This window comes from Lygodium microphyllum, chromosome 8 (assembly GCF_053477565.2).
Source record: "Lygodium microphyllum isolate KBCC chromosome 8, Lygodium_microphyllum_v1.1.10, whole genome shotgun sequence".
Lineage (NCBI taxonomy): Eukaryota > Viridiplantae > Streptophyta > Polypodiopsida > Schizaeales > Lygodiaceae > Lygodium > Lygodium microphyllum.
Window position 1 is genome coordinate 35,858,161 of NC_141142.1, and position 20,216 is coordinate 35,878,376.

Below are 20,216 nucleotides of genomic sequence, written 5' to 3' on the forward strand. Positions count from 1 at the left end.
GCATCCGTGAGATAATTAATAGGGGGAGTGGGGTTCCACTTCCCTTATTAGCCTAGGTGCGACAGGACTGTGAGGATGATGACAAGGCTGACATGGTTGTCTGAAACATGTAACATATATTGCAAATTTTTTATGGATCAAGAGAGTCCTCTATGTTGGCTAGTATAAAAGTTAGCATTATCTTGGCCAAGATAAAAGGTAATGGTGGGACCAAATAGGCATAGCTCGATTGGTTAAGTTGAACAGGGTATAGACTAGAAGGTCTTCGATTCAACTCCTACATCTCACACAATCATTTTGTATAGGTGTTACAAACGCGAGAATGGAATCGAGGTAGGGTTAATAAAAGAAAGGGGCTTGTGGCTTACCACTAGGGAGATTATTTCCTCCTTAAGAAGGGAGATTATTTCCTCCTCAAGAAAAAAGGTTAATGGAGGGGCTAATAACCAGGCGTTTAATGGGATATTTGATTGTTAGGACTGACGAGTTGACATCGAGGGGGGGGGGGATATAACAAGATCAAGAGACTACTGTATGATTAGTCGAATGGCGGCATCCGCAGAGTAAAGTGGGGGGACTGATCATCTGTGTCGTACCTTCAGGCAATCATGCAGAAAGGATATCCTCGGGCCTTGGATCGAAGAGCATGCTTGTTCCTTGCTGAATTATTCCTCGTTATTGAAAGCAAGGCGCCATGAGATATGCATAAAACGACCGCACAGAGTCTGCAAACGAAAATGAAGCAGCAGGTGAAAGCGAGGGCGCGAGCCCTTCATCCTATTCTTTCGCAGAATCCAGTGCACGCCCGAACCAGCGGCATTATGACATGTTGCAAAAGAAGCTTTTCAATGAGAGACAGTCATGTCTTCTGTACAATCAAGCAAGCAGTCCTTGTGGATCTGCAGTGGCTACAATCGGCATCATGAAGATGGGCTTGTTTAACGAGAGGGATTTTGAAATCAAAAGAAGGAAAAGATGGTATGGGGAATGAGAAGGCCATCCATGACAAGGCGATTGGTAAAATTGTGGCCTTGCTTAAGACCTGTGCCAAGTGCAAGGATCTGTATAAAGGCACCAGGTTACATGCCGATATCCTGAAAAGAGGGCTCCTTGGAAAGAGCCCTCATGTTGCCAACACTTTAGTTAGTATGTATGCAAAATGTGGTGCACTTTCACAAGCACGTCAAGTACTGGATGAGCTTCCCAAACGGGATGTGGTCACTTGGTCTGCACTTATCACTGGATATACACAGCATGGACATGGTCAGGAAGCACTCAATTGCTTCGAAGAGATGCAGCAAGAGGGCCTTTGTCCAGATGCAGTGACCTTTGTTTGCATCTTAAAAGCTTGTGCCCTCATTGGGGCAGTTTCCATAGGCAAAGAAGTCCATGATCAGATTGTCAGACAGGGGTTGCTGGGAACACATATTTCCCTTAGCAATGCTTTGGTGGATATGTATGCAAAATGTGGTGCACTTCGAAAGGCCGGAAATGTGCTTGACGAGCTTCCTATGCGGGATGTAGTGTCTTGGAATGCTCTAATTGCTGGATATGTCCGACATGGACATGGTGAAGAAGCACTTAACTGCTTTGAGAAAATGGAGCACGAGGGCATTTGTCCAGATGCTGTCAGTTTCATTTGCATATTAAAAGCATGCGCTCTTCTGGGAGAAGCATCCAAAGGCAAGCAATTTCATGACCAGATTGTCAGACGAGGGTTGTTGGGAGCAAATATTGCGCTTGCCACTGCACTGGTGGATATGTATGCAAAATGTGGTGCACTTCTAAAAGCACAAGAAGTGCATGCTGAGCTTACAGTCCGGAATGTAGTGACTTGGAATGCACTAATTGCTGGATATGCCCAATATGGGCAGGGTGAGGAAGCACTGAACTGCTTTGAGCGAATGCAACATGAGGGGCTTCATCCAGATGCCGTCACCTTTATCTGCATCTTGAAAGCTTGTGCCATCATGGGAGCAGCTACTGAAGGCAAACAAGTCCATGATCAAATTGTCAGACGAGGGTTGCTAGGAACAAATATTGCACTTGCCACTGCTTTGGTGGATATGTATGCAAAATGTGGTGCACTTCCAAAAGCACAGCAAGTGCTTGATGGGCTTCCATTCCGTAATGTAGCAATTTGGAACGCATTAATCACTGGATATGCCCAACAGAGACACGGTGAGGAAGCACTCCACTGCTTTAAAAGAATGCAACTTGAGGGACTTTCTCCGGATGCAGTCACTTTTGTTTCCATCTTGAGGGCCTGTGCCATTGTGGGAGCAGTTACTGAAGGCAAAGAAATCCATGATCAGATTGTCAGACAGGGGTTGCTGGAAACAAATCTCCTGCTTGGCAATGCCTTGGTGGATATGTATGCAAAATGTGGTGCCCTTGCAAAAGCACAACAAGTGCTTGATGAGCTTCCATTTCGGGATGTCGTCACTTGGTCTGCATTGATTGCAGGTTATGCCCAGCACGGGCATGGTGAGGAAGCATTTAACTGCTTTGAACGGATGAAATGTGAGGGCCTTTGTCCAGATGCGGTCACCTTTGTTTGCATCTTGAAGGCTTGTGCCATTGTGGGGGCAGCTACCAAAGGCAAACAAATTCATGATCAGATTATCAGAGAGGGGTTGCTGGAAACAAATGTCGTGCTTGTCACTGCTTTAGTGGATATGTATGCCAAGTGTGGTGCACTTTCAAATGCACAACAAGTTCTTGATGAGTTCCCAGCCCGGAATGTGATTACTTGGTCTGCACTGATTGCTGGATATGCTGAACATGGGTGTGGTGAGGAAGCCCTTGATTGCTTACAGCGAATGCAATCTGAGGGCCTTTGTCCAAATGCAGTCACAATAATCTGTGTGCTTAATGCTTGCAGTCAGTCAGGTCTACTGGATGAGGCCCAGAGGTATTTTGAGACTATGAGCATGAAATATGGCATGAGACCAGATCTAGAGCACTACACTTCCATGGTTGGATTTTTTGGACATGCAGGGCACTTTGATGAGGCAATCAGATTGATCAAGGAGATGCCGTGTCCTGATTATGTTCCAGCCTGGGCTGCTCTCTTGGGGGCTTGTCAAAAATGGGGAAACCTAGAGCTTGGGAGGTTGGCCTTTGAACATGCGGTACAGTTAGGTAATACTGATGCTGGAGCTTATGACCATACCAGCAACATATGTGCAGCTGCTTGCTGGCAAGAGGAAGCAGGCGAGATTGCAGCCTAAAGACTGAAGCATTGACATCTTTTGTACATCTTTTCACGAACTTATCTGTAACCTTCTCTTGTTTCCATTGAGATTTTCTATAGCCATTCTCACCTTCAAAACTTGCTTGACTTCGTCGATGTGGCTGGACTTCATTGATGTGGAAGGGAAGCTCACCTTTGGATCCTCTGCACCTGCATATGGATGAGATTCGGATGCCTCGCCTCCACCACCCTCTCACACTCCTTTGGCATTGGAGAGTTGTGAGGGATGACCGATATCCCTTCTTGTCACGGTGATAACACCGTGCTTTCGTCTTCTTCTTCCCATCACCCCTTTCCAAAAGCTCCACCATATTGAGATGGAAGCCTCCCCTATAACTACAACAATGCCCCATGCTCAAGCGACATGGAGGACATATGAACAAGCTGACAATGATTGCTGACATTTGAGACCCTACAGCATTGGCCACACCATCAAACTCTGAGGGAAGCTTATAGAGCACAGTCCTTGTTGAGATATGCAAGCTCAGTTAGTACTTCTGCCGATCTTATCCAGCAGTAGATTAGCTAGATGACGTGTGGGTAATAAAGTCAGCCAGACTTAGTTGGTACAGTTAGACTAAGTCTCTTTACACTGCTTATTGACTTAGGTGTAGTACATTGTACTTTGGGTTACTTAGAGTGAGTGTGATGAATAATGAAGAAATAATATACTGAGAGCTGACTGCTCTTTGTTGCCCCTATCTCTCTCATTCTTTCTAACATGGTATCAGAGCCATGAATCCCCATGACCCCGCGAAGCGTGTGAAGCTTGGAAGCTTGGCATTGGAGTTGCAAGAGATCTGCGAGTAGTCTGCGCAGGAGTAAAGAGCTGTCCTGGAGTGTTGGCAGCCATAGCTCGAGATCTAGGTATGTTTTTGTGGTCTACCTACCAAATAGTGATCAGAGCTGATTGAGGCTTGATTGTAGGGGTTATTGGCAAGCATTGGAGCTCTTGACAATGAGCATTAACCTCAACAATTTCAGCAGCATAAAAAACGTGGGCAAGACAGGTTGTGCCTATTTTTGGATTGACAGGAAGAGGGCAGCAATAAACACAAACTATGGTTGCATTTGGAGCTCTATGTTGAAGAGAAATGCCATGCAAATCTTGTCAAGCACCATTTAAAGTCACCCAAGCATTATGGCATGCTTAATGCCAGATCTGCGAGCCATCTACAGCCTATGTGATCTGCCTTGAACTGCACGTGTAGGTTGATTATTGTCTCTTGCTCAAACTCAGACATTGGCAGCCATAAACACACTCTATTGTTGGTTAAACAACTTCAGGGATTGAAGATGACTCCATAGAATTGGCATTTTGGGTCTCGGCTCATGTGTGGGATGTTTGAATTAGACATTGGCTAGAAAACAGAGCAGGTCCGCTGTTAATCCTACACAGATAACCTATATCTACTTGGTTGTAGCTCATCGGGAGCTATATTGAACTCCATTGTTGTCTATTAATCCTTGGCAATGTATATGCCTTTACTCTCATGCACTTGGGGATGGCCTTGAAGAGTTTAAAACTCAGATCTAGGAGGCAAGAGCAGGTTGAAATCTGTCATTGAATGTATGACAGTTAACACTTGAAGGTTGAAGCACTCTGATGCTTGTTTGGTACCTAAATTTGTCTGGATCTTTGCCACATGTAACGGGGATGTAATGTGGGTGTTCTTGAGATGTCGTGGGTTGTAAATACTCTAAATCTGGTCTGATTTCATTGTTGTTATATAGTAGACTGGTTGTTTATAGCTTGTGGGAAGCCTGTCTAGCATTGCTACTGGTTATATAAACCACCGTTGATACTTGTATGTACGTGTATTGAACCCGGAGGGTTATGGTACATGTCACAGATGTTTTGAGGCTGTTTTGAGCTGGAAATATTTCAGTTTGCAAGACAATACACTGCTGGTTACAGCATTGAAGTGGCTGAAAACTGTCTTACAGTTATGGAAAACTGAGCAAGCACTTATGCCTATGTAATCATGTATTATTTCCTACGAGTCATGACAGATGTCTAATGTGATTTGAGGATGTTTGTGGCATGAAATTGCTTTAGTTTTGCACAGAGAATTGTTGGAAATTGTAGACTGTGATCTGTAAATGGTTTTAGGAATATACATATTAGTCTTGCATGTAGTGAATGAAACCTACGTAGTATGCTATTGAATATGGTCGTTATGAGATATGTTTGGAGATGTTTGCTATGTTTTTGAGTTGAGAAATCATTGATTTTTGCAATCAACTTACTGTCATAAATCTGAGGACTAAAACTGTCTTGTGCAAAGAGTACTTGGTCTGTAGGGAGTTAGGCACTGTTTATTTCAGACTGCATTGAATACGCAGAGTTGCAAAGATGACAAATGTTGAGAGAATTGATAACATAACTCAAATAATGGGTGTCAAATTAGACAATAACAACTATGCTATCTAGAAGTTCAGGATTTGGCATAAGCGGATTGGATATATAAATGTCTAAAAACTAAAAATATGCATAAGGAGCTTGTTATAGGGCTACCGAGTTTTAAGTATGTTGATTTGGGATATGTATACTTAGCTTGTCAATTTGCAAAACAAGCTAGGTTTCCATTTACCAAGAATATACGGAATAGTAGAGCAGGCCTTTATAGCTTGTGCACTTAGATATCTGGGGATGTGCGGATAATGCATCACTTGGTGGGTCTTGATACTACGTGACATTTGTGGATGACTATAGTAGGTATATATGAATATACATATTAAAGCATAAAGATGAGGTATTGGACAACTTTATGGATTTTAAAGTTTATGTCGAAAAAGAGCTTAATTATTATGTCTCGTGCTTACGAGTTGATGGTGGTGGAGAGTACACGTCAAAGGAGTTTGACAAATACTTAGCAAGGTATGGGATTAGGAGACAATTGACTTGCAACTATACTCCACAGTAGAACGGGGTTGCTGAAAGGAAGAACAAGGTGATTATGGAGGTAGTTAGGGCCATGCCAAATGAGAAGGATATGCCGTTGCATTATTGGACTGAAGTAATATTTATAGTTGTCTATGTGATGAATAGAATACCTACAACAGTAATATATGAAAATACACCTTATGAGCAGTTGTATATGTCGAGATATTTGCAATCACACCTAATGTAGCCTCTTTGTATGAGGCAATTTGGGCTGAAGACATGCAGGCTGCAAGAATTCCATATGCACAGAGAGGGAAAACTGTAGCCATCCAATAACTATAAAGCATTGTACCTGACTAGCACTTTTGATATAGAATGAATACAATGTCATGATGCTTTGTACTTTTAGTTAAGTGTCTTGTCATTGTCAGTCGTATCAAGATTGTGTTTATGAGTCCAAGCTTCCATCTTGGAACCTAATTCACTTGTGTAACAATCAAGTCGAGTGTCTCTATCATCATGAGTTCATTTTTCTTCTTTCATCCACCATAGCTCATTGCCACGTCTTAGATCCCGCACATTTCCACATGGTATCGGGCATGGCACTGCTTCTCCAACCTCTCTTGGTTCCTCTCAATCTCTGTCTAGCTCACATCCAGCTTAAGATTAGTGTATGACTTCAATTCTTTAACTCCATGTTTAGCGCACCTTGTGGCAGCCATAGCCAGTCTGCATCCTATCTCCTTTGAGCCCTTGGATCTCTTCATAGAGGCCATTTTAGCTCACGATTCCTTTTGGAGAAACATTCCTCTACTCATGGCGAAGATCTCTGTTACATCATAGTCAAATATTGGTGATCACTCAAACCAGCAGTACGTGATTTCGCCATCGCTGCCTGTTTTGCGCCATCTTTGCATCGTACAGTCTGTGCCATACATAAAATACACAATGTCGATGCTGATCATGGGGCATTCAAAGCCTAACCTATGAGCTATCCTCTCACCAAATATCAGCTCAAATGGCTATCGGATCGAGTTGCTGTCATCGTTTTTATCAGATGGGTTTGAAATCCTAACACAGTCCTCCATAGCTTTTGAACTCAAGCTCATAAAAAACTCATCATTTTCTTCATTTTCTCTCTCCTATCACTTGGATTAGGACATTGCCACTCTGATTCACTGACTTACTTAGTGATGAACATCAAGGTGAAGACATTCGTGGAGTTTTTGGAAGACTTGGAATATTCAATCAAATATCATCATCAAGCTTCTCTTCCATCTCTCTTCTCACTCCATTGGAAGGTTTTGTCACTCTAATTTGAGTCCCATCTCAATTTCCAGTAAGGATTCAAGTAAAATTATCCATCACAATAGCAAGGAGGGGACTCAAGTTGAAGAACAAGACAAGCATTGAGAATCAAGTCAACTCAAGCAACAAACATCAAATTTCAAACTAGTATCTTTTGATACTACACAACCATTGCTTATGTCTTTTGACACATACAAAGATCAACTCATTGTTGGTTATTATTAGGTTGTGGGTACTGATTTCTAGTCATGTCAATGACAAGCAAGAAAATTTCTATGTGGATACACTTCATGAAGAGTAACATGTATCTTATGGCCCATTTACACTACATAGAAGATGTTACTCTCCCTAGAGGAAGACATGGAGCTGCCTATATTCAAATGCCATCAATGCATCCATTTGAAGACCTTGAAGACATGAAAGTGCAAAATTTTGAAGACATTTCCGCTGCCTCAAAGATTGTATCTTTGCTTGAGGGGGATCATAAAGAAAAGAACCAGATGACTAATGCAAGCAAAGTCCATGAAAATGATGATCATGAAGGAAAGATCAAAGAGAAAAAGAATAAGAAGAAGAAGCAAAAAAATCATGAAAACTCTGAAGCGGCAAGCAAAGTGAAGAGCAAGTACATGATAAAAAAGAGCAAGCTGAACTACTCTGACAAGAAGATCTACAATGAATTGAAGATCTATGTCAAAAGTAATGTTGAAAACTGCAAGGGCCTGCTGGTCCTTGATCCAAATTTTTGCTGAATTTTTTAGCCTTGTAATGTCTAGCCCAAATGTCTTTATCATATGTTTGTAAACTCCTTATGTAGCCTTGTACTACAGCCTCTATAAGGCCCCTGCTATAGCCTCTGGATGTCCATCATGTTTTGTGGTACCCACACTTAGCCTTTTCTACGACAGCCTCTGCTGTTTTGCCATGTTTATGGTGTGCCCACACTTTGCAGGTGTTGCTTTCACTAAAGCCTCTACACACTTTGTACTTTCTGGTTGTGATTGAGGAGGCGTGTTGAGATATTTGCAATCATACCTAATGTAGCCTCTTTGTATGAGGCAATTTGGACTGAAGACATACATGCTGCAGGAATCCCATATGCACAGAGAGGGAAGACCGTAGCCATCCAACAACTATAAAGCATTGTACTTGACTACCACTTTTGATATAGAATGAATACAATGTCATGATGCTTTGTACTTTCAGTTAAGTGTCTTGTCATTGCCAATCCTACACAAGATTGTGTTTATGAGTCCAAGCTTCCATCTTGGAACCTAATTCACTTGTGTCGAGTGTCTCTATCATCATGAGTTCATTCTTTTTCTTTCATCCACTATAGTTCATTGCCATGTCCTAGATCCCACACATTTCCGCAGTATGGCTACAGGCTTGATATCTGACATTTAAAAGTATTTGGTAGTATTGCCTACGGTTATGTTCTTGATGACAAACATAAGAAACTTGAGCGTAAAGTAGTGAAGTGTGTTTTCCTTGGATACTCACAAGAAAAAAAGACATACAAGTGCATTGTTCCGACTATACAAGAGATCTTGCTTAGTTGTAATGTTGTGTTTGATGAATAAGCATCTTGGTATGGTTCTAAGCTGGTGCATAGATCGGATGCTGTATGTGTGCGTAGTGAGCGTTAGAAGGCTCCCAAGAACAAAAGAACTCTACTTTTGCACAAAGAACAAGAAAGAAAGCTTGCACGACATGAAGCAAGAGACTAATTGGGTACAATCTTCCCCCATGCCTTGTGTGACCGCTCCACAAAGCATGTATTTGATATATTATTCATCTCCAAGCTAAAAAAATAGCCCAATTTACAATTAGCACGCTTTAGCTTTTGTGTTTGCTTTTCTCCCACTAAAGAAAAAAAGCTATTGAGCGCCCAAGGAGTCGGGCGGTACCCAAATACAATGTCCAATACAAATATTTAAATCGTATGTCCATGCGCATATAAAATAATAAATAAATGTCAAGCACTTCAATAAATAAGCGTGTCAGAATAAATATTGGCACCACGCCTAAGATGCGCGCCCATAAAAAATGATAATAATCTGAATACACGCTATCGCCCAGTGCTTCCCAATGCCACCACTGCTTGCTCTATGGAGATTGTACCCAATTAGTCTCTTGCTTCATGTCGTGCAAGCTTTTTTTCTTGTTCTTTGTGCAAAAGTAGAGCTCTTTTGTTCTTGGGGACCTTTCGACGCTCACTACGCGCGCATACAACATCCGATTTGTGCACCAGTGGTATTAGAGCGAAGCTGAGATCGAGAGCTTCCAATCGCTTACCATCTCGCGCGAAGTCGAAGCTCCTGGAACAAACGGGCTCTATAGTCAGCCTCGCGACAATCAATCAATACTAGCATGTTCCTGGTGGTGAAGAACCCCTTGTTGCGCTGTTGGATTGTGAAGGACCAATCTCTGCTGAACGAAGGACCACTTGGAAAGTTCTTTTGGAAGGCATTTTCTTCTCAGAGATACATTAAGCAAAATCTTCATTAATAATAGCTTTAAGCTTTACAAAGCTTAAACTTTGCTTAAGCTCTTAAGAATTTGACGATTTGCTGCGGGAGGATGTACTCGATGATGATGCCGTCGACGAAAAGCTACCGTCATCCTAGTCCTCATCAAAACGTTCAGTCAAGCTTTTTAATTATGCTCAAGTCTCTTTTAAGTCTTACTAAGGCTTAAAATCCAATTCTTAATCTCTTCCATAGCCTGTGTTCATACGAAAGTACACCCAAACTGGTTCTAAAACTCCCTGCAAGCCCCTGTTCGTGCCTGCATTCTGACAAGAGCCAGATTCCAGTAAACATTTTATAACACATAGTCTATACGCAAGATTATCTTCTTGGAAGACGACCGTGATATCAAATTCCGCATTTGCAAAGGAGAAATACTATAAAAAGCCATAAAAAAAAAAGAAGAGAAATAAGCCTTGTAAACCCGACTTTGAGCTACGCTCATCCCGCTAACAAGATTTTGAGTGTGTGAGGTCTTTTAGAATTTTGCAAGATGTCCAAACCATGGAAGATCTACCCGAACCAACGATGGAGCAAAAACTGGATTTGATTATGATACAGCTTCAAGAGGAACGAAGATCACGTCAAACCTTGCAAGCTCAATTGGCCAATCTACAACAATCTATTGCCAACCAAGAGGGACCGCAATTTGAAGATCTTATACGACGTACGATCGACACAATACTTGAAGCACAATCTATTCAGAAAGAAACAAAGATAAGTAAAAGAAATTTCAAATTTTGTACTTTCAATGGGTCGTGCGATGGAAAGATTGTACTTGCTTTTATCAGCCAATTTGATGATTATTTCCATGAAGAACAGTATACTGAGAAAGACAAAATTAAGTGTGTCACTAATCATCTAGTTGACCGAGCATCCCTATGGTGGACTGTTGTCCGCAAGAGCATTGATTGTCCTACTACTTGGGAGACTTTCCAAAAGAAATTTTTGCAGAATTTCCTTCCACCCCAATTCCACGAAGAAGCAATCAAACAATGGGATCTTCTGCAACAAAGGGATCGTGAGCCTATTTCACAATATACCGAGCGTTTTTGGAATGCTTTATTGCAACTACGAATGCTTGAAGATATACCTAAGACAACCCATAAACACAAGTTTATGTCTAGCTTACATGGACATTTTTATGCGGAGGTCAACATGTTCAAGCCAACGACTCTCGAAGATGCAATTTCCTTGGTCCATGACACTGAAGACAAAATTCAAGGACAAGATAAGCGACCACCACAATTTCAAACTAATGGTAACTTTGGTTCAAAACAATTCAATTCAAGTTTCTGAAGATTCAATCAAACTCGTTTATTTCCATCTTCATTTCATAAATCTTGGACACGACCACCTACTTTACCATCAAATACAAATCCAAACCCTAAGCCATCTCTCCAGCCAAATCCCAATATTCCTAAACTTCCTGCTATTACCAATAATGTATCTAAAGCCAAACCCATAGTCTGTTACAAATATCATCAACCTGGACATCTAGCGGGCGAATTGTCAATCCAAAAAGCCAACTGTTCATATCAATTATTTGGGAGCGACAGAAGATGAAGAACATGAAGAAATGCCGGATTTCACGGAAGATGATGATGACATTGGTATTACTTCAGATACTTTACCAGGTATGCCAAATCCCCATTCTTTATTAACAATGAAATGTCTTGTGCATGGTAAAGAAAAGACTGTTTTACATGATGATGGGAGCACACACGACTTTATTTCTGTAAAATTGGTCAAAGAATTGAATATACATACTATTTCTACACATTATCACATTAAGGCTATATTCTTAGGCACTAGATACAATGAAACACAAGAAGTGCATGACTTAGAAATTAAAATTGGTGATTATATTGAATGTAAAAATTTCTTAGTTGTGCCTTTGCAGTCTACTGACATTATCTTAGGAATGCCTTGGCGTCATCAGTACAATCCTGATATAGATTATTCCACGCATTCAATGAAAATTCATTCTAATGGGAAACAAATCACATTGCATGGTATGCACACTTTCGATAATTTTCCATTGCTTAGTCATACTAAAGGTAAACATGCATTACGGAAAGGTAGCAAATTCTATTTAATATGGGTGAATGAAATTGAGGCTAAAGAAAATCAGATGCATCCTAGGAACTCACAATTTCTTTCAAAATTTCAAGATTGTTTTGCTGTTGATTTACCACCTGTACGTCTCGAAGACCACAAGATAGACCTAATTCCTGGATCACAACCACCATGTAAAGCACCATATAGACATAACCAAATTGAACATAGAGAAATTCAAGCCCAAATTGAAGAATTGTTAATTCGAGGACTCATTAGACCTAGTAGTTCTCCATTTGGTGCACCTGTCCTATTAGTGAAGAAGAAAAATAATACCTATCGCATGTGCATTGATTATCGTGTCCTAAGTAAAATCACTGTTAAGAATAGATATCTGATTCCTAGGGTAGATGATCTTATGGACAAGCTACAAGGATCTGCAATATTTAGCAAGATAGATCTTAAATTTGGATACCATCAAGTAAGATTGGACTCATTTGATATATTCAAAACTGCATTTAAAACACAATTTGGACACTATGCATTCCTGATTATGCCTTTTGGTTTAACTAATGCACTAGTCACATTCAATCGTATGATGAATCGCATATTTTTGAAGCATCAGCATTGTGTCATTGTTTTCTTTGATGATATATTGGTTTTCAGTAAGAATGAGAACGAGCATTGTGAACATTTATCTTTGGTTTTTAAATTATTAAAAGAGAATCAATTATATGTAAATCCAGAAAAGAGTGAATTTTTCCAAACACAAATTGAATATCTAGGACATATTGTTTCATCTGAAGGTATTAAAGTTGACCCTAAAAAGATAGAAGCAATTATGAATTGGCCGATATCCAAAAATGTGCATGAATTACTTTCTTTCTTAGGTCTTGCTAGCTTTTACAAAAAATTTGTGAGAAAATTTTCATTGCTTGTATTACCTTTGACAAAATTATTAAAGAAAGGCATTGTATATCATTGGTCTGATAATCAACAAAAGTCCTTTGATTTATTGAAACATGCTTTAACTCATACTCCTGTATTGCAATAACTTGACTTCAATAGACCATTTTTCTAGTAGTCACTCACACTAGTGGATTTGGAATAGGAGCAGTCCTTATGTAAGATTCTCATCCCATAGCCTACTCTAGATGCAAACTTAAACCCTCTGAACTTAAGTATTCTACCTATGATAAGGAATTGCTAGCTGTAGTATAAGCTTTACGTCAATGGAAACACTATTTAATGGGATCTGAATTCATGATCAAAACTGACCAACAAAGCATTAAACATCTCCTCAGTCAACCACAAATATCTAACCGACACATTAAATGGGGTGCTTTTATTCAAAGTTTTCATCCACTCATACAATATCAACCTGGAAAAGAGAATCTTGTTGCCGATGCTTTAAGTAGAAGACCGACTATTCATAATATTTATGTGATATCTTTTGACTCTCTTCTCCCTATGAAAGATACTTATGAACAAGATCCTACTTTTCAAGCTGATTGGAATAAACTAGTTGCAAATAATTGGATCCCCATTGATTCATTGTCTTACACTGATGGATTTATGTTTTATGAAAAAAGATTATGTGTAATTGTTCCATTTCGATAATTTGTTTTGCATGAAATTCATTGTTCCCCATACCAAGGCCATAGAGGAATTATTTCTACTTTGCGTACACTGATTGAAGATTTTTATTGACCACACATGGAATCTGATGTATCTAACTTTGTATTCAGAATGTTTAATTTGTCAAAGAGTTAAAAGACACCATGGTAAACAATATGGTTTATTAATGCCTTTACCAATTCCAAAACGACCATGGGAACAGATCTCAATGGACTTTATAACTAGTTTACCTAACTAAAGCTAATCATGACATGATTTGGACTATTGTTGATAGGTTTAGCAAACAAGCATATTTTATTCCATGCAAGAAAACATTAAGTGCATCTCAAGCTGCTCAATTGTTCTTGAAAATTGTTTTCACTAATCATGGCTTGCCAAAAGTTATTATTTTTGACCATGATTCTAGATTCTGTAATCATTTTTGGATTACTTTGTTTGCTAACTTAGGAACAAAGATTGATTTTTCATCTGCATTTCATCCTGAAACCAATGGACAAACAGAAGCTATTAACAGTACCATTTTAGATCTTTTGTGTGTATACACAATTTCAAAACCACAAACATGGGATACACATTTACATTTACTTCAGTTTGCATACAATAATACAACACATATAGCTACACAGAAAGTACCATTTGAAATTATTTATGGATATAGATTACCTACACATGTTACATCATTATCAAACAAAGTTCAAGCTGCTGATGATATTGCTAACATGCATGCTACTATTTTTGATGAAGTTAAAGATATGATTGCCAAAGCCCAGCAATCATACACAAAACAAGCCAACAAGAAAAGAAAAGATATGAGTTTCAAAGTTGATGATTATGTTTGGTTACAGATTGAAAAGTGAAGATTACAAAGTGTTGACAAACACCCTGTTGTAAAATTAGCCCCTAGATTTTATGGACCTTTCAAGATCATTCACAAAATCAATGACAATGCATTTAAACTAAAATTACCACAACACTGGAAAATCCACAACACTTTTTATATCAGTTTATTACGACCTTTTAGAGAACAATTACCTGTACACCCTGTCTATGAAAACCCTCCTTTGTTGCTAGAAGAAGAAACTGAAATCCTTGAGCTTGAAACTATTCTAGATACTGACTTTATGACCACTAGAACTGGCTGTAGATATTCTAGATATTTGGTTAAGTTTAAAAATCATCCTGTTGAAGAGGCCCAATGGATGCACGCTCAAGACCTAAGTGCTTACCCTTCACTGCTGGCTCCACATTGAGCTAATAGCAATTGAGGACAATTGCTATCCCACCCCGGGGGTATGATGCCAGGAGGCATATTTCACGGTGGATTCTATGAGGTTTTGCAGTGGATTCCATAAAATTTTATTTATTGCCAGGGCTCATACACAAGGTGGATACCTTGTGCGAAAAGTCGATGGGGATGCCTATCCTTTTCGGGCATCTTGTTAATGTGCAAGTGGGTGATTCCATGGCGGGTGATCCCGCAAAATACATATTTAAATTAATAGACGTTTATGAGTTTAGAGTACGCACTCGTAATAAATTAAGGTTAGGATTGAGCTCTAACCAATTTATTTATTTTGTAGCTGAAGACTGCTAGGTATTCACTTTTTTCGGTTTAATTTTATTAGTTTCTAACAATTGTGAATGCTTTAGTTGATGTGTAGAGTAGGCAGCGGTGGCGTTGGGAAGCACTGGGCGATAGCGTATATTCAAATTATTATAATTTTTGATGGACGCGCATCTTAGGCGTGGCGCCAATATTTATTTTGATGCGCTTATTTATTAAAGTGCTTGACATTTATTTATTATTTTGTATGCGCATGGATATACGATTTAAATATTTGTATTGGACATTGTATCTGGGTACCGCCCGACTCCTTGGGCGCCCAATAGCTTTTTTTCTTTAGTGGGACAAAAGCAAACACAAAAGCTAAAGCGTACTAATTATAAATTGGGCTATTTTTTGAGCTTGGAGATGAATAACATATCAAATACATGCTTTATGGAGTGCTCACACAAGGCATGGGGAGAGATTTAAACCCAATTAGTCTCTTGCTTCATGTCGTGCAAGCTTTCTTTCTTGTTCTTTGTGCAAAAGTAGAGTTTTTTTGTTCTTGGGGACCTTCCAGCGCTCACTACGCGCGCATACAACATTCGATCTATGCACCATAAGTAGGCTTCGGTATATGATGACACTTCATGGGGTACATATGCTGGAAATGGAAAGTAAGACACTATTTCTACTGGTGGACCTTCTCATGATGCATGTGGCAGTGTAAGACCTTGGACAGGACGGCTCGGTAGACATGGGTCATCCATTGACATGGATACATCAATGAGGGGGAGAGATATAGGAAAAGAGAAGGTTTCTGATGATATTACATCTCCATTGACTTTAGGATATGACTCTAGTGAGAGTTTGGATAGTGAGTTTGTCATACTTGCAGTGGTTATACCTGGAGTTAAGAAGAGATATGTACTACCTCATGAGGGAGTGGAATCTAGTTCACCTCCATTGTGGAGATCACAAAGAGAAAGAAAGCATGTGGATAGACTTATTTATAGTGGGCACTCATTGAGACATTATGCATACATGACAGAAGTACTGAAAGACAGAGCCTATATATTTTATGGAAGTAGTTAAGGATGAAAATTGGTGTAGGGTTATGGTTGTTGAACATAAGGCTTTGCTGAAAAATAGAACATGGGATTTGGTTGAGTTACTCGAGGTTAAAATCCCTATTGGATGCAAGTGGGTCTATAAGGTAAAATGTAAGCCTGATGGCTTACTAGAGAGATATAAAGCCAGATTGATCGTGAAAGGATATGCACAGTAGCATGGGATGGATTATGACAAAACCTTTAGTTCGGTTGAGATGGCAATTGTACAGACTATTATTGCATTGGTTGCATCCAAAGGTTGGAATCTTTATCAAATGGATGTTAAAAATGCTTTTCTAAGTGGTGATTCGATAGAAGAGGTTCATATGGATAAGTCAGAGGGCTATGTGCACCTCGACTATCCATCGTATGTATGCAAATTGAAGAAAGATTTGTATGGCTTAAAGCAAGCCCCACGAGCTTGGAATGCAAGGATTATTTCCTACTTGTAGACACTTGGATTTCAGCTAGGTAAAGCTGATCACAACCTATTCACCAGGAAAACAAAGACATGACATGTGATTTTGGTGCTCTATGTAGATGATTTAGTGAACATAGGTGATGACATATAGGGCATTGATGACATAAAAGCTATGTTGCAGAAAGAATTTCAGATTACAAAAATGGGAGAGCTGAAATTTTTCTTAGGTATTGAAGTTATGCGTACACCTCATGGGATATGGATGATACAGAAACAATATGCATCGAATATGTTGGAGAAGTATGACATGCTGTAATGCAAACCCATGGATACATTATTGGAATAAAATGTAAAGCTAGCTATTGATACATGAAATGTTATAGAGAATATGACTATGCATAGATAGATGGTTGGGAGTCTTATGTGTTTTACTATCACTAGACCAGACTTGAGTTATGTAGTTGGTTTGATCATCTAGTTTATGCAGCAGCTAAGGAAGCCACACATAGATGCTGTGAGATGGATTTTGAGATATGTGAAGGGTACATTGTCTTCTGGGCTATTCTATGAGCATAATAAGCCCGTTGAGCTCATAGATTATAGTGATGTAGATTGGGTTGGTTGTATGTATGATAGGAGATCAACAAATAGATATGCATTTTGGTCTTGGAAGTAGAATGGTTAGTTGGAGTAGTAAAAAATAACCTGTTGTGGCTCTCTCGAGTATAAAAGCGGAATAGAGGGATTGGAAAATCTCACATAGATGTTCTGAGGCGGATTTTGAGATATGTGAATGATACATTGTCTTATGGGTTGTTCTATGAGCATGGTAAGTCTGTTGAGATTATTTATATGTTATAGTGATGTGGATTGGGTTGGCTTTATGTATGATAGGAGATTGACCAATGGATATGTATTTGACCTTGAAGGTAGCACGGCCAATTGGAGTAATAAAAAATAACCTACTGTGGCTCTCTCAAGTATAGAAGCGAAATACAGGGGTATAACATTGGTTGCATGTGGGGTTGCTTGGCTCATTAAGTTGTTAGATGACTTGGGGATTTGTGTGGATAAACCAATCAAGCTATATTGTGATAACATGAGTAGCGTGCTTCTAGCAAGCAATCCAATTTATCATACTAGGTCAAAGCACATAGAGATACATTACTATTTTATTAGGGAAATGGTGCTTGGAGGTAGGATAGACCTCATACATGTGAAGACTGAATACAAAGTGACATATATTTTTACCAAATCCCTTGGTACAAATAAGTTCACTTATTGTAGATCACTACTTGGGATACATGAAGTGACTTAAGCTTAAGAGGGAGTGTTGAGATATGTAAGCTTAGTTAGTATTTTTGTCCACTCTATCCAATGGTAGATTAGTTGGATAATATGTGTGTGTAATAAAGCCGGTCAGATTTAGTTGGTACAATTAGACTAAGTCTCTTTACACTGCTTGTTGACTTAGGTTATAGTACATTGTACTTTGGGTTACTTAGAGTGAGTGTGATGAATAAGGAAAAAAGAATATACTCAGAACTTACTGCTCTCTATTGCCTCTATCTCTCTCTCATTCTTTCTAACAATCCCCACAAGGTGAGCCTTTGGAAGGGCAAACTATATATGCCGAAGTTGATCTTATATCTATGTCATGGAAGAAGAAATGACAAGATCGTATCCGTAGGTTGGAACTTTAGAGTCTATAGGTGTCTATAAAGGGTCATAGCTCACATAGTGGTTCAGACCCTTGTACATCATCTATAGCTTTTCCCACACTTTTAAGGCCATCCTCTAGGGGGTAGCTATTGGAAGGACCTCTTTAGAGATGCATCTAAGAAAAGTAGAATATGCACAAGCATTATCTGTATGCCAAGTAAGCACAACTTTCTCATAGTTGTTGCAGTTCCAATCTTCTAGAATAGGATCTAGCATTCGAGGATGTATGATAGCTCTTGAAACAATATACCACAAACACTTTTGTACAAACTAAGCTTTCATCATGGCAGTCTAGGTGAGATAGTTTAAATCTTTAAGCGTATCATCAATTAAACAATAGAGAGGTGCCATTGTAGAGGAGAGGAGAGAAGATGAAGTAAAGAAGACATGTAGAGAGAGTATTGCCAAGACTCAGCCCAAGAAAACACAATTTCAAGAGTTCACATAGTGGATATGATATCTGATTCTAACAAAATAGCTGCTACACAATGAAAAGAGATTAAACGAGACATATCAAAATAGGCATGATTAATAGAGGATCAAATGCATAATTTGCAGCCCATATAACAACGTGCAACCTAATGACATGTAGCCTAGTCTGTAAAAGAGTAGAAAACTCAAAATATAGATGTTGATGGTAAAATAGAGATAGAGTAGGCCTCAAATCAAGTGTAAAATAGGCAATGATGATTCCCCAGTTCTGTAACATATCAGAATTTAAAGATGTAGTGACACTATACCAAAGAATACAAGCTGGACAATACACAAAATAGATCATGGAAATAGTAGTATGTGTCAACCAAGTTAGAAGTTGGCTGCAGTAGTCTTAGAATAGAACAAATTAGCAAAAGGGGGTAGAGCCCAGAGAGACAGAGATGGTGGGGAACTTTTGTTGAGTTTTTGGAGCATATAAGCTGATGATAGGAGACCAAAGAGAACGAGAGAGAAGTGGAGGTGATGTTATGAAGAAGCTAAGGTAGATCTAAGGAGGTGGAAGAGGTAACCAAGGTAATTATGGTCGTGAAGAAGAGAAAGACAAGTTAGAAGATAAATGTAGCAAGAGGCCATGTTGTGAGAGGATGTAGGCTAGTAGAGGAGTTAGTTGTCTCAAGTGTGAAATATTAGAAGATAAGAGGGATGTGAAAGAGAGTGAGAAAGCTGCTAGTGTCCTCATGCCAAAAGCCCAATAGCTTCAATTTGGAGGTGTAGAGATGCCTCGTGGATTGGAAGGAACTCTTGTTACAATACTCCTAAGCTAAGGTCTCTCTGATGGGTTGTTTGAGAGTTTCTACTTGCCCACTACCTTGGGAGATTATAGAGGATAGTGATGTAGCTATTGATATATGAGATGTGGTTGTTGAGAGTGTGATCTAGTTGAACAAAGACTATGAATATGAGAGAGCCATTATGTCTAAAGAAGAAACTTGCTTTGTGTTTACAATGCCTAAGTGGTGCCTTGGCTATGCATTTTTCTTCCAAACTTTGAAAGTGCATTCTTGGAGTATAGAGACACCTTGCGGATTGGAAGGAACTCTTGTTACATGACTTTTGAGTTAAGATCTCTCTAGTGGGTTGGCTGAAAGATTCTACTTGCCCACTACCTTAGGAGATTGTAGAGGATTGTGATGTTGATGGTATTGATTTATCAGCCATGGGTTGAGTGTGATTTACTTGAACAAAGACTATGAGTATGAGGGTCCTATTATGTCTAAAGAAGAGACTTGCTTTGTTGTTTAC

At 39.3% G+C, this 20,216-nt stretch overlaps 1 protein-coding gene across 1 annotated transcript; it reads left to right on the forward strand.

Annotated features, from left to right (window-relative positions):
- The first annotated feature begins 489 nt into the window (after window positions 1-489).
- LOC148032154 (pentatricopeptide repeat-containing protein At2g39620-like) lies at window positions 490-6,445 on the forward strand. The gene has a single exon (XM_087682794.1). It carries the CDS (start codon window positions 981-983, stop codon window positions 3,231-3,233), a length of 2,253 nt encoding a protein of 750 aa, XP_087538920.1. The 5' UTR covers window positions 490-980; the 3' UTR covers window positions 3,234-6,445.
- The last annotated feature ends 13,771 nt before the right edge of the window (window positions 6,446-20,216 follow it).